The 12420-nt window shown below is 38.2% G+C and overlaps 1 protein-coding gene across 1 annotated transcript; it reads left to right on the top strand.

Annotated features, from left to right (window-relative positions):
- Positions 1–6: 6 nt before the first annotated feature.
- Positions 7–12379, top strand: rilp (Rab interacting lysosomal protein). Its single transcript, XM_023961977.2, has 8 exons — positions 7–631; positions 2664–2787; positions 5706–5827; positions 6358–6543; positions 9250–9419; positions 9544–9669; positions 9758–9853; positions 10225–12379. Exons 1-8 carry the CDS (start codon positions 308–310, stop codon positions 10346–10348), a joined length of 1272 nt encoding a protein of 423 aa, XP_023817745.1. The 5' UTR covers positions 7–307; the 3' UTR covers positions 10349–12379.
- The last annotated feature ends 41 nt before the right edge of the window (positions 12380–12420 follow it).

Raw genomic sequence — 12420 nt, 5'->3', positions numbered from 1 at the left:
CGTTCTGCCTGCAGAAATGGCTTAAGCTGTAGTGACGGTGTCTCGTCTCGTCTCGGCGCGCTGCATCACTGAGCTTTCAGGCCGCGTTGGTCTGGAGCGGAGGAGGATCTAGCTTCGCTATTTTCTCTCAGTGGAGTGCAACATGACCGGCTTCATGTTTGCATGGGAGAAGGTGGAAGTTCAGATATGTCATGCGCGGTAGGTCGGGCACCGACAACCTCCGTAGTTTTCATTTTCTGTGGCAGCAAATAAGCCACCGTCGCTTTCAGTAACACTCGACGAAGGAAGCGAGCCGCGCGGCTCAGACATGGAGTCCTACCCGGAGAGCAGAGACACGAGCCAGAGCTACTTTAACAAGACTGTCGCCTTGCTGACAGTCAACGATGTTTATGAAATCGCCAAACTCATCGGGGCCGAGGTGGAGAGGCTTATCGATGGATACGGTAAAGAGAGCGTCGAGGGTTTGGTGCCAAAAATAGTGAAAGTGCTGGAGCTGCTGGAGAGCTTCGCTTCCAGGAACCACGCTCACATTCAGCGGGAAGAAGAGCTGCTGAAGACCCTCGAGAGCATTCAGATCCAGCAGCAGAAGAAAAAGAAAGACGGCGACGAGGGCCTTGATAAAGAAATACATGTAAGTTGCTTGAATTTAGGTAATATTGTAAACATTGCAATTAACAGTCAACGTAACTGTTAACAGTGAGGCGGCGTTGTGCGCGCGCGCGTGCCTAAACGTTACAACACGTAGTAGCTTTAAGCTACAACTTTGACAAACACTGAAGTTACTAAACACAGAAGTTTTCTTTTTTAAACCACTAAAAATTATAATGTTGCACATATTAAGAATAGGAACTGCATGCTTTTGAAACTATAATGGTAACATTTATTTATTTTGACAGGTTTAAACAAATACACCTCATTACGCGATCTAATTAATTGATATCCTTCCGCCAACCAATGGAGATGTTCAGGGCCGCTGCTGGCTTTTCTGGGGGCTCTCAAATATCGCAGGGGCCCATCTAAACAGCATTATCTTATGATGACTAACCTAGCTTTGTAGTAACACTCAAAATCAAAGTGGGCATTTATATACGGTAAAATGTACAGATCATTTTCTTTTTAAAATTACACTCTACTAAAAGACAACCCACATTTTTCAAAAGGGGTATAATAACTAGAAATAAAAAATAAATAAAAATAAAAAAAATACACTGAAGTGTTTACAAAAATAATGTAAACATTTTATTCTTTAGTTTTTTTTAAATAATTTTTTTATTTTTGTTGAACAATTGCAATAGACAGAACAAAAAAATGCAACAATTATGTACATGCAATGTATATTACAATTCTGAATACAGAATAAACGTGTTACATCCTTAGGAAGATTCTAATTATTAGACATAATCAAAAAAAGGAATAAAAATAAAGAAAATAGAACTAAACATAGAAAAAATAGATAAAATAAAAAGAGAAAATGCGAGAGCAAACTTATGTCATTATTCCAAAAGATTTACAAATGTTAATTGTTTTTTGAGCTTTTGTATTTGTTGAAGCTGAAATTAAGTTTAAACATTGCTGCAGTTCAAGTTTGAACACAAAGAAATCAGTTTTTTTTTATTGGAAAATTTGCTTTTGTGAATATGAAATTTAGCCATAAACAACATGTTTATACAAAAGAAAGCATCACGGAAATTGATTCTTTAGTGATATGTTGTTGTTGTGGAACCCAGAGCCTTTCCTTGTCTCTCTGGCGACTATCGCCAACCAGACAACCACTAAAAGATTTGCGTGCTGGAGGCTGGGGATCATGCTATTTTAGAAGCAACAGTCATGCTTTTCGTTGCATGTCAGCTCTGTCATAATAGGATTCATGAGGTAGTGTAAAAGACCAATTCACGCTGTTGATGCTGTTTTGGGCAAGTTGACCTACTGCTCAGAAAGTTTGCATAATTATATCAAAATTAGCTCCAGTTGTACTCGAGGTGTAATAAAATAGTCATAAAGATCACAAATTGATGGATGGTAAGAGTGGAGAATGTTTCGAGGTGGGTAATGTATCTCATTTTTTCAGTCATGACTTTACTGACTTGTACTTTATTTGTACAGCTTAATGTTGTCTGTACCAACTCGAAGCAAAATTATGTTAACTTTAGGTTTGCATGGCTGTGGGGGATCTTTCCTCTTATTGGGTTATTGGGCACATCTAATTACTTTTATTGCAGCACTTAACAAATCAGACATGTCAACCATACATAAGAGACATGTGCTAAGCATTTAGATGAGTCACTCACTGATCAGATTGAATAGTTTTCTTTGTTCAAAGTGGGTCTGAGATGTTTGTTTAGATCCTTTTTTTTCCAAAACTTTGGTTTCATACAGTTACATTTTTTTTATTGTGTCTTTATATGGTTACTTCTTACATAATTTTTTGTATGCTATTCAGTAGTTGTGTGTCTAACAACAAGACACCATTGCTAAAGTCATCCAGTGTATCCAACGATTTTAAAAATGTGATGGTGGTAGTTTGCTGAAACATCTGGTCCAACTTAGCAACAGACAGAATAGCATAAACATTTTAACCGCCCAGATTTCTCAGTACGTTTGAGCTGTTCTCAGTTAGCATCTCTGATGTAACTCTAATGTCTTTCTCCATTGCTGTTTTACAGGAGTTGCGGGAAAAGGAGCTGCAGTGGAGGAAGAGGTGTGAAGAACTGCAGGTCCAGGTGCAGCAGCTCCAGGAGGAAAAGGAGGGTCTACAAAACAGGCTGAAGGGCAATCATGCACAGGAAGGTACATTCTTTTTCAAATCTTTACATGAAAACTAGCAGGTTGGATTTTTCTCTTTTCTTTGTGAGTAGATTTCTTTTTTTTTTTTCATTTTTATTTGACAAGCTTTTGCTCACTCTGGATAATAGTTCTTGTTTATATGTTTAGATAGATTGTTGTTCCTTGAAGATTTTATGAAATATTAGGGGAAACTCAAGAATATCTAGACTAAGGTGACTTTAAAGTTGCACAGCTCATACTTTAATTTTCAAGAAATTCTTCACAGAAAGGATTCAATGTGCATTATTCTCTGTAATCTCCTCAAGCTTTGTAATATTATGCAGACATTTCAATCTCAATTCTCACTTTTGTAGCATAATTTTAAAAACCAGTCAGCAGATAATGTCAGGTTCTAACTGTGTAAACAGAAACAAAAACAGTAATGAGCCTGAAAACACTTTATTAGCAACATGAAGGACACATTAAGGTACCAGTGAAGATCTCCAGATGTGGCTCTTGGATTTGGACAGGTCTGGGCTCCCTGGAAAGTTTAAGACCTGGATCAATCAACATGGCATTGTCTGCTGTTGTCGCTGCTTGCCTATAAAGTCCTGATTACCTTTATGGAGGGCTTTGAGAAGAAGATGTTCCAGGTTCCACACAGGTGGAAGGACCTTAGAAGCATTGCACTCTTTGGGTACAAACCCAAACTGCTGCTTCTGTTTTGCAATCAGTTCTGCTCTACAAAGACTCTGCCAACACCAAGGTCTCCTCAGCAGGCGTTGAGGTTAGAACAGGACTGTAGTGGGTAATAAAAGATGCCATCTGGACTGGTATCAATTACAGCATGGGGTAACGCTCCTTCAAGAGTACTACTACCTTGGTAAGGATAGGTGTTAAGCCTCTACTCCTAAAGAGCACACTTGTAACAGCAAGAGACCCGGAACTACTGATTCCCAGACAACAGTGCAGCAACAACACTCTTTTTTGATGTTGAGGTCAAGCAAGCAGTGGGTGCAACTTAAGCTAACTGCAAAGAATGGATGGAGGAATTTCAAGAATAGAAGTATGATGAGCTGGTTGCTAAGTGTCAGAGAGAGGAGTGGAAGGCTTGCTGCAAGTGGGCTTGAAGGACTTTTTTAGGCCAGCAGGTCCTTGGACTCCTAAGGATCTGCAGACTGCACAGATGAGGAGCCATGAAAAACATAGTTAAGTGGCTCGACGCTGACTCTGGTTGAGGACGGTTGCGTGTGGCTTAGTGCACTACCTGGGCACAAGTCGGGGGTCTGGTCATCCCTGGCTGGGTCACCCGGGCAAATCACCATGTGACCTGTGTGTGATATGTCCAGGTTGCACCACAGGTCTATCAGCACTCAGTCTATCTTAGTGCTGACCAACGGTCGTGTATTTTACCCCAGGAATTTAGGTATATGTAAATATTTCAAATGTGTAGAGAGTAGAGACAGTCACCGTGTTTGTTCAAACATTGGATGGAAGTTAAATCCTTCAAACTGGTCCATTAAGGTTTAGGTTCTTACAGTTGTTCTAACACTGTTCCTATGTTTTCAGTGTTGAGAGAAGGTCCAGAAACCCCCTGAAAGTCCATATCATGTTACCAAACATCTCTATAGCATCTTTATTTCCCTAGATGATGATTAAATATTGCTTGGTTAGTAAAACAAATCATGTGAACTGTTGGAAAAAGGGTTCTCATTGCAACGAAATCTCAAAAGGCTGATGATGCACTCAAACAGAGAAGTGAAACAGAAAGGACTTCTTGTGTGGGGTTATATTCCAATCAATAAACTCAGGGCAGATGAGTGAGTGAATATGCTGACACTGTATGACCACAAGTTTTTATTTCATTTTGTTCTGACTGTTATCCGTGCTGGTTTGGTGTTTGCTTAGGCTGAAGCAGCCAGTTCACCTTCAGTTTATCCATCACACTACACAAAGGAAATAAACGCAAAGGTATTTGAGAAATGCTTGACAAACATTTTTTGAAAAGATTTCTGGAATCCTAAAAAATCCAGTTAGAACAGTCTCGACCGCCTCTTTAAAAACATTTTCCCTCCTTTCTGGAGATTATCTTGATTTCCTTTGACAGGGTGGCTTCAGTCTTCTGTCATATGTGTCTAAATTTTGCCCTGATTTACTGTAAAAAAAAAAAAAGGGAGTTCTTTTTAAGCATTGAAACAATTACATTATAAATTTGTGTAACATAGAAAAAATGAACCTAGCTGCTAATAAGAGACATACCATATTTATGGAGTGTAAGTCGTGTTTTTTTTTTTTTTCATAGTTCAGGGTCCAGAATTGCGACTTATACTGAGGAGTAACTTTTTTGTGTTTTTTACCCCAAACATAAATATATTGGTTATTTTTCCATTTACACCCAGTTGCCCTTAGTGGTTGTTTACCAATATCAACCGCTAAAGGACAACTGTAAGTATGTGTCAATACTTGCTACTGACAGCAGCGCAGAAGAAGAAGCACCAACCAAAACAAACATGGAGGATCATTTTTGGATCAGGATTTAACATCGAATTTGATGCACGTTGAAAAATAAAGAGGCAGCAGACGGGAATTTGACGCATAAATCCTGTTGGGTGTAAATGTAGCATTATTGCCGCTTGGCGGATTTGTTCAGAAGCATTTCTCCCAAAGGTGCGAATTATACTCCGGAAAATATGGTAATTACTTTGTGTGATATGAGCAAAACATCATCATGTTTAGCACACCTTTTTATGTTAAACATTTAGTGATCCTTTTATCAGAGGGTGGGACTTTGTTTGTTGTATGGCCCAAAATGTACAAGTTTGACTTTGACTTTAACTTTGTGACCATGCTGACCTGAAGTCATGTTGGAAAGTTTGTGCGTTTATGTGTGTGTTTGCCAGATTGGGTTTTTGTGTATTTACGTGTGTGTGTGTGTTTGTCAGATCGTGTTCAGCGGCAGGAGAGGGAGGTGATGTTAAAACTCAAACAAGTGGTGGACAAGCAGAGAGACGAGCTGAGGGCCAAAGTCCAGGAGAACGCCACCATCTCTAAAGAGGTGGAAGCGGTAAGACACAAACACTTGTTTTTTTTAAGCTCTTCATCTGTTCATCAAGGTCTCTTGAAGACAGGGCGTGTTTTACCCTCAGGGAAAGTGGGCAGATTTCACATGAGTTGGGACACTAACTGCAGAAACACCCTTGTGCTCTACAAAGATTGTTCGCTTGTGTCTGTTTATGTGTTAAGGCATGTCTGTCACATGGTATAAGGAGCACCCACAGCTGGGTGTGTTTGTTAATGCTTAGCTTTTTGCTCCTATTTCTCTGACATACAACAACAAAGGTCTAACACAGGTGCAAATAATCCAGATTAAGATTGAATTTCTCTGTTTTTTCCAATCCTTTACAACTTTATTTGTTTTGTGTATGTTTAGGTTCTGTACATGCCTTAAATTCATTTGTCATTCCCCTGTTATCATCACATAAAGCCACATTGATTTCATCTGTGTTTCCAACAAACAAAAAAAAAACCTTATGGAGTCTCCCTGTGCCTGTGCCAATGGTCAATAACTCGCATTCATCTGTGTTTGTGGTGCAGCTTCAAGAACAGCTGGAGCGCTTCATGAAAATGAACGGAGAGCTCCGACACAAGCAGAACGTGCTGCAGGCGCAGCTGACAAGTGCGGTGGAGAGGAAGACCGACATGGAGGCTGACCTGAAGGAGAAACACAAAGTGATAGAGAAACTCCAGGCACAGCTGAATAACACAAACAGCATCACATCTGTAAGCACTAACACATCATGTCAAAGTTTACAGCTTATGTTCTTGTACAAATGGAGATTAGTGTGTTGATTTTATAAAGGATGGATTCTGTCAGCTGTGTAACAAAATAAAATTAAAGTTACAATTAATTAGAATTATAATAAGCCAAATTACAATTTGACTTCATGGTCTCAAAACGTAAAAAAATAATCTTCATTGAAAACAGTTCGTATGCTGCAAAATAAAACTTTTTTTTTTGGGTAGAACAAGTTAAGAATATAAATTCTAACACTAAGCATTAATGAACGTATCCGCTTTGAAACAGTCGGTCACATCAAATCCCCTTTTTTCCTCATCCTGAAGGTCAGTTTAAACTTAAATCTGAAATTTTGACCATGTCTTCATGCTAAATGCATTTAGCTTCTGTAGTCTGGTGAGGTATTTACCAAACTAACAAACATTCTAAAAAAAAATGTTGGTAAATGTGTTTGATCACAAATGAATTCTCTATATTTTTGTACAATAGTACCAAATCACACTTGACATAATTTGCATTAAAAAATGACTTAATGGAGGGAACATGTGGATATCGAGCTGCCCCGTGGGATCACATGCATCAATCAAAACAGAATAGAAAAAAATCAAAGTAGCTAAAGTTCAAACATTTTCCGTTTGTTGAAGCTCATAAATTGAATTAAGGGGCCTATACCATGTTTTTCTTAAGCCTTTCAGGGTAAACTATATCCATATATATAATAATTACCTTTGGCCCACTGAAGAACACCTTTTTTTCAAAGCTCATTTTTCTTCCTGGAAGTAAGACAACTGGATCTCTGAGGCACTGCCTTTCTCTCCTTGTGGTTGCCGCCCATTTCATGACATCATCCTAGAGCAGTGTTTTTCAACCAGTGTGCCGCGGCACACTAGTGTGCCGTGGGAGATGGTCAAGTGTGCCGTGGAAAATTGCCCTCATTAACTGATCTAAAAACATTAACCATCTCCAGGAAATCAGCTTTTTGTTCATCCAAACAGGTCCTGATAAAACACTGAGTAGTTAGGAATATAAAAGATCATAAAATACTTTTTTCTTTGCGTTTAATTGATTCTATTAAAGACATTTTGATAAGAATGACGGCACCGCAATTTACCTTCAGCTATAACTGTTTTCTGAAAAGTCCCGCAGCTTTTACTGTCTCCACGACTCCACCAATCATTCTTGAAGGCTTAATCACATGTCATCAGTCTGACCAATCAGAAGTGGTTAAAGTCTAAACTTCCTTGTTCCAATTTAGCTCATAACTCACTCATTTCCAACAAAAACACCAGCTAAAGCTCGTCTTTAGCGGTGTAGCTTTCCACAGAATCCGGTATCAGACTGGAACAAGTGAACAAAACCATGAAACTCAGAGACGCAAGTGTTTCTGCCGTTTTCTCGCCGTATTCACACTACATCTCCCATGATGCATTGGCTTAAAGGGACAGCGCCTTAGCGTACAATGAGTCGTCCTTGTTACACGGATTGAAACCACAACGAACATACAGTTTGTATGTAACTTAACTTTTATTACATCTTTTAGAAAAAACATCTGCAACTTCCTGCTTTTTCTGCCACAATTATCACAAAAATGCACGTCAGATTGCCGGGGGGGGGGGGGGGGGGGGGGGGGGGGGGGCTGTAGATCAAAACAGACTATGAGTTTCTGCTTTTTGGGGGGGGGGGGGGGGGGGGTGCTGGTGTGCCGCGGGATTTTTGTCAAGGTTAAAGTGTGCCGTGGCTCAAAAAAGGTTGAAAAACACTGTCCTAGAGCAATGAATGAGCCAAAAGCATACCTTTTTCAAAGTTATTGTTAATGGTTTTGAAGTTCTTAGAAATATTGATGGTATTTTGTTGTGATGTATCCAATCCTATTGCGGTATGCATGACATTACACAAATGCCTTTGGTTTCAAACAAACACAGATGTTTTCCTTGAGCAATGTTGTTATGAAAGCACTCTTTTGAGTTCATGCCAAATTATGTTAAAAAGGTTATTTGACCTGCTGTTGGTGAATAAAATTAAATTTGAGATATATTGGAAATGTTTTAGTATTTTTTTTCTTGTATTTATTTGGCACAGTTGTTAAGGAGAACATTTGGAATTGGCACTTCATGTCATAAAGGTCGCTGACCCCTGATGTAGACCCTTCAAATGATGATGCAACACAAACGTAGGAAATCTAAAAGCACTCAGACTCTAAAAAAATAGTTTATTTCTGATTTAAAAAAAAAAAATCATAATTTTTTAAAACCTTTTATCTGAAAGTTATTATGAATATGTCTCTTTTACAGACTGTAGATGTTGTTTAGTCTGGCTTCCATTGCAAGTAAAACTGATTCCAGTTTAACTTTATTTTAACCTTTTTGACCCATTCATAACTTGGATGTTTTTATGACTTTTATCATTTTTATGTCGTCATCAGAGACAGATATTAAAATTCTGTGCTGGAGGAAAGGACAACAACTTTAGAATTACCACAAAGTTGCAAAAAATAAAGAAATTTAGCAGAAAATTCAAATTTATTATTGAGCTTGCAGGGTGAACTGACTGGTGGGATTTTTGGTTTCGTTGAGCTTTTTAGATTAGAGCCCATACCTTTACCGGAGATAGGGCCTGTCTTATTTTTAAAAAGTCTGTACTAAAGTGTGGGATTTCTGGTTGAAAATAAAGATTATATACTCTTCCTTCAGTCCAGTCCAAGTCAAACTCCACAAGAGTCAGCCAGAAAGTCAAAGGGCGACACCAAAGACCCGGAGCAGCCGTGTTTCACCAAGAAGGAGCTGCGGGACATTATTTTTGAGAGGAATGAGTTGAAAACCAACCTCTTCCTGGTGCAAGAAGAGCTGAACTACTATCAAAGGTAGGTTTGTCTATCCTGTGACTTTTGTGCCATTTTAGGTTACAACTTTTATTCTCTAAGCTTGGGAATGTCTGAGTTGTGTTGTTTATCTGAATAAAAATGATGTGTTGCACAACGTTTATAGGGAAATACTGAACGAGGAGAGGTGTCCAGGTTTCCTTTTGGAAGCGGTTCGCTCCAAAATCAAAAAGAGGAGGAGGCTGATCAAGGCCAAGATGCTGGGGATTCCCGTGAGCTCGTGCAGCAGCAGGTGCAGCATTTGTCTCGCCTTTGCTAAATTGTTTAGCGTGTTAAAATGGGATTCAGGAGGTGATGAGTGCATGCTTGTTTCTCTACAGCGATGAGGAGGACAAGAGCTCCTCGTCTGGGCAGACAGAAGTGGACGGCCCGGCAGAAATGAGCGACAAACCAGCAGAATCGCGCATTAGGAGTCTGTGAGTTCCCCTTCACAGCTGCACTTCTCTGCTCAGAGGGGACACATTCAGCCACTCATTGAAAAGCTTTTTTTGGTTTTAAGTAATTAGAACAGTTAACCTAATTTTATCAAATTAAAGATACTTTTACTGTACATAAACGCAAAAAGAATCCATCTTAGAAAAACATAGTTGAAGCAACAGTTTAGCTTTATTACACCTCTCAGTTACACCAGTCAAGGCCTGAAATAAAGCAGAAACAAAGCAGCATCTGTCTCGCTCTACTAATTCCATCACTCAGCTGCCGTCTGTCGATCCTCGTCTATATTTAGCTGTAATCCCTGACTGCACATCTGACCTCCGGGCTGTCTCTTTCACTTTGTCGGCTGCAGCTTCGGCTTCCTAACGCTGTCCGGCGGCAGCAGCAGGAGTCCCACCCACATCAGCAACTCGGCCTCCAGCTGGGAGATCATTGGAGACTCAGAGGGCGGTGAAGAGCAGCGACAATCATCTTGATCTGCTAGTGAGGACACCGTTTAGCCTTCTCACCTCAAGCCTGTGAGAGAACATCTGGAGCTGTTTGAAGGGAGATGTGGATGAAACTGCACAATAGCACAGCAGCAGAGTGAAAGCAGGGAACACGAAGTACAGGAAAAACCCCTCAGCTGTTTCCCCTTTAAAAATCTTCCTCTTAGCTTCACTCTTGTTAAAAAAAGAGAAGCACTGTTCACGGTACGTTTATGTCAGTATAAAGAGGGACACTTGACTTTGTTTTCAAGTATTAAAATGACAACCATCTATATTTTTCTATGATAAAAACATTTATTTCTTTGGTTTTAAGAAATCAACTGTTATGCAAATACATTAAGTATATATATATATATATATATATATATTTATAAACATCCTCAAATCATTTATGCAAAATCCAAAGACTATAGAAATTTAGTCCTATTTTTGAAATGAAACTGCTGGCTCTTTTTGCAACTATGAATATAAATCATTACATTTTATTTTTTTAATGACTTGTTTTGTCTTAAAAACAAAAACATCAAGGGTTTAGTGTTTTTCTTTCACAACACTTCTGAGAAAAAGGTTAAAGGTTTAGGTATAGAATTTGACGACACTTTGTTTTCCAAAAAATTCCTATGAAAAGTATCAAGAGGCTTAAAATTTAAAAATATATTTTCCTTGTAACTGGTTTGATCAGAGAGTTTATTGTTATTCACAAAATTAATTTAAAGCTGTCTTCTATATTTTTTTAAAAGGGAAACCTAAAAACTCAATGCAGCAAGAAGCGTTTATTTAATCAAATATATCTCTGATCCAAAATCTAAATGAACATTTAAATAATTACCGTGTTCACATTTTTTCTTTTTTATGAACAGTTTAATGAAAGCTGAAAAAATATATCTGAAAATACTAAAACATGTCAACTTTAAACCCTGTTGTTTATCTTTATTAGTACTACTGTCAACAAAAAAAACGTTTCTGTTTAACTGCACAGTGATGTACATTAGATGAATGAACAAAATGTTGAAAATTTCTGGAGCACAAAAGGTTCACTTAAAATCTCATTCCAATCATGTTTTGATCTGTCGGAAAAGTGTTTTCAGTGGTTTTTAAATGATGATTATGCTATTATGGATCCGAGAGGGGATCCTGGTTAAAATGTGTTCCAGATTATCGGGGGGAAACCATCTCTGGTTCACTCAAAGCGAACCACATGTGTCCGGTCTGAATACACACTGTCACAACTGAGAGCTTTTTCAAACAGAATTTTTTCATCTGCTCCTGATTCACCTGATTTATATTTGTCCTCCATCATGAGAAGAATGCTACGATAACATGTGAAAAACCTCCAAAACACTATTTTCATTGGAGTGGGACTTTAAAAACGAAAACATTTTACGTAAACTTTTTGTGCTATTAAAAATTTTAAAGTTACGTTTATCCATCCACTATAGAAGTAATTAAAAGCCGAAATGTTGGTTTAGTATTTTTATTTTTTTAATTTTTTTACCTTATATATAAAGGATTTGTAAGAAAAAAAGCATTGACTTCAAACAGGATGTTCCACGTTGCACCTTTGTTCCACAAGAGGGCAGACTTCTGTTTTCATTTTAACTCAGGATATTTAGTTTCAAACACCCAGGTCTCTGTCTGAGAATTATAAATCTGTATGTTTTCTAAATGATGACAAGCACTTTTTTAAAAACTTGCTACAGCAGTGCAAGGTTTGCCTTAAATCTGTATCTCAAATATTGTAAAAAAATAAAAAAGCCAAATCATTCCCCGGTGGTGTTATACATGTTTGCCAAACTGGCTGTTATTCTGCTCCTCCAGCTTCAACTTAGTGAGAAGAAACCACTTTTCCTGACTCCTCATGGAAATGTCAAATCATAGCACTAGTAGTTTAAGTTATTGTCAACTTGACTAACTGTAAACCGGGCGATCTTCTTAAATGTGTGTTTGCTGTACATTTTATTAATGTCTCTAATAAAACATGTAAGATTTATTTCCAGCTTAATAAAATGTCTCACAAAACCAGTCTGATGCAGATCTTCTGTCATATTGAGGTTTTAATA

The sequence above is a fragment of the Oryzias latipes genome, chromosome 13 (genome assembly GCF_053564925.1).
Source record: "Oryzias latipes strain Hd-rR chromosome 13, Olatipes_Hd-rR_3.1".
Classification (NCBI taxonomy): Eukaryota; Metazoa; Chordata; class Actinopteri; order Beloniformes; family Adrianichthyidae; genus Oryzias; species Oryzias latipes.
The sequence above is the reverse complement of the archived record's forward strand: the minus strand, read 5'-3'. Positions and strand labels throughout refer to the sequence as shown.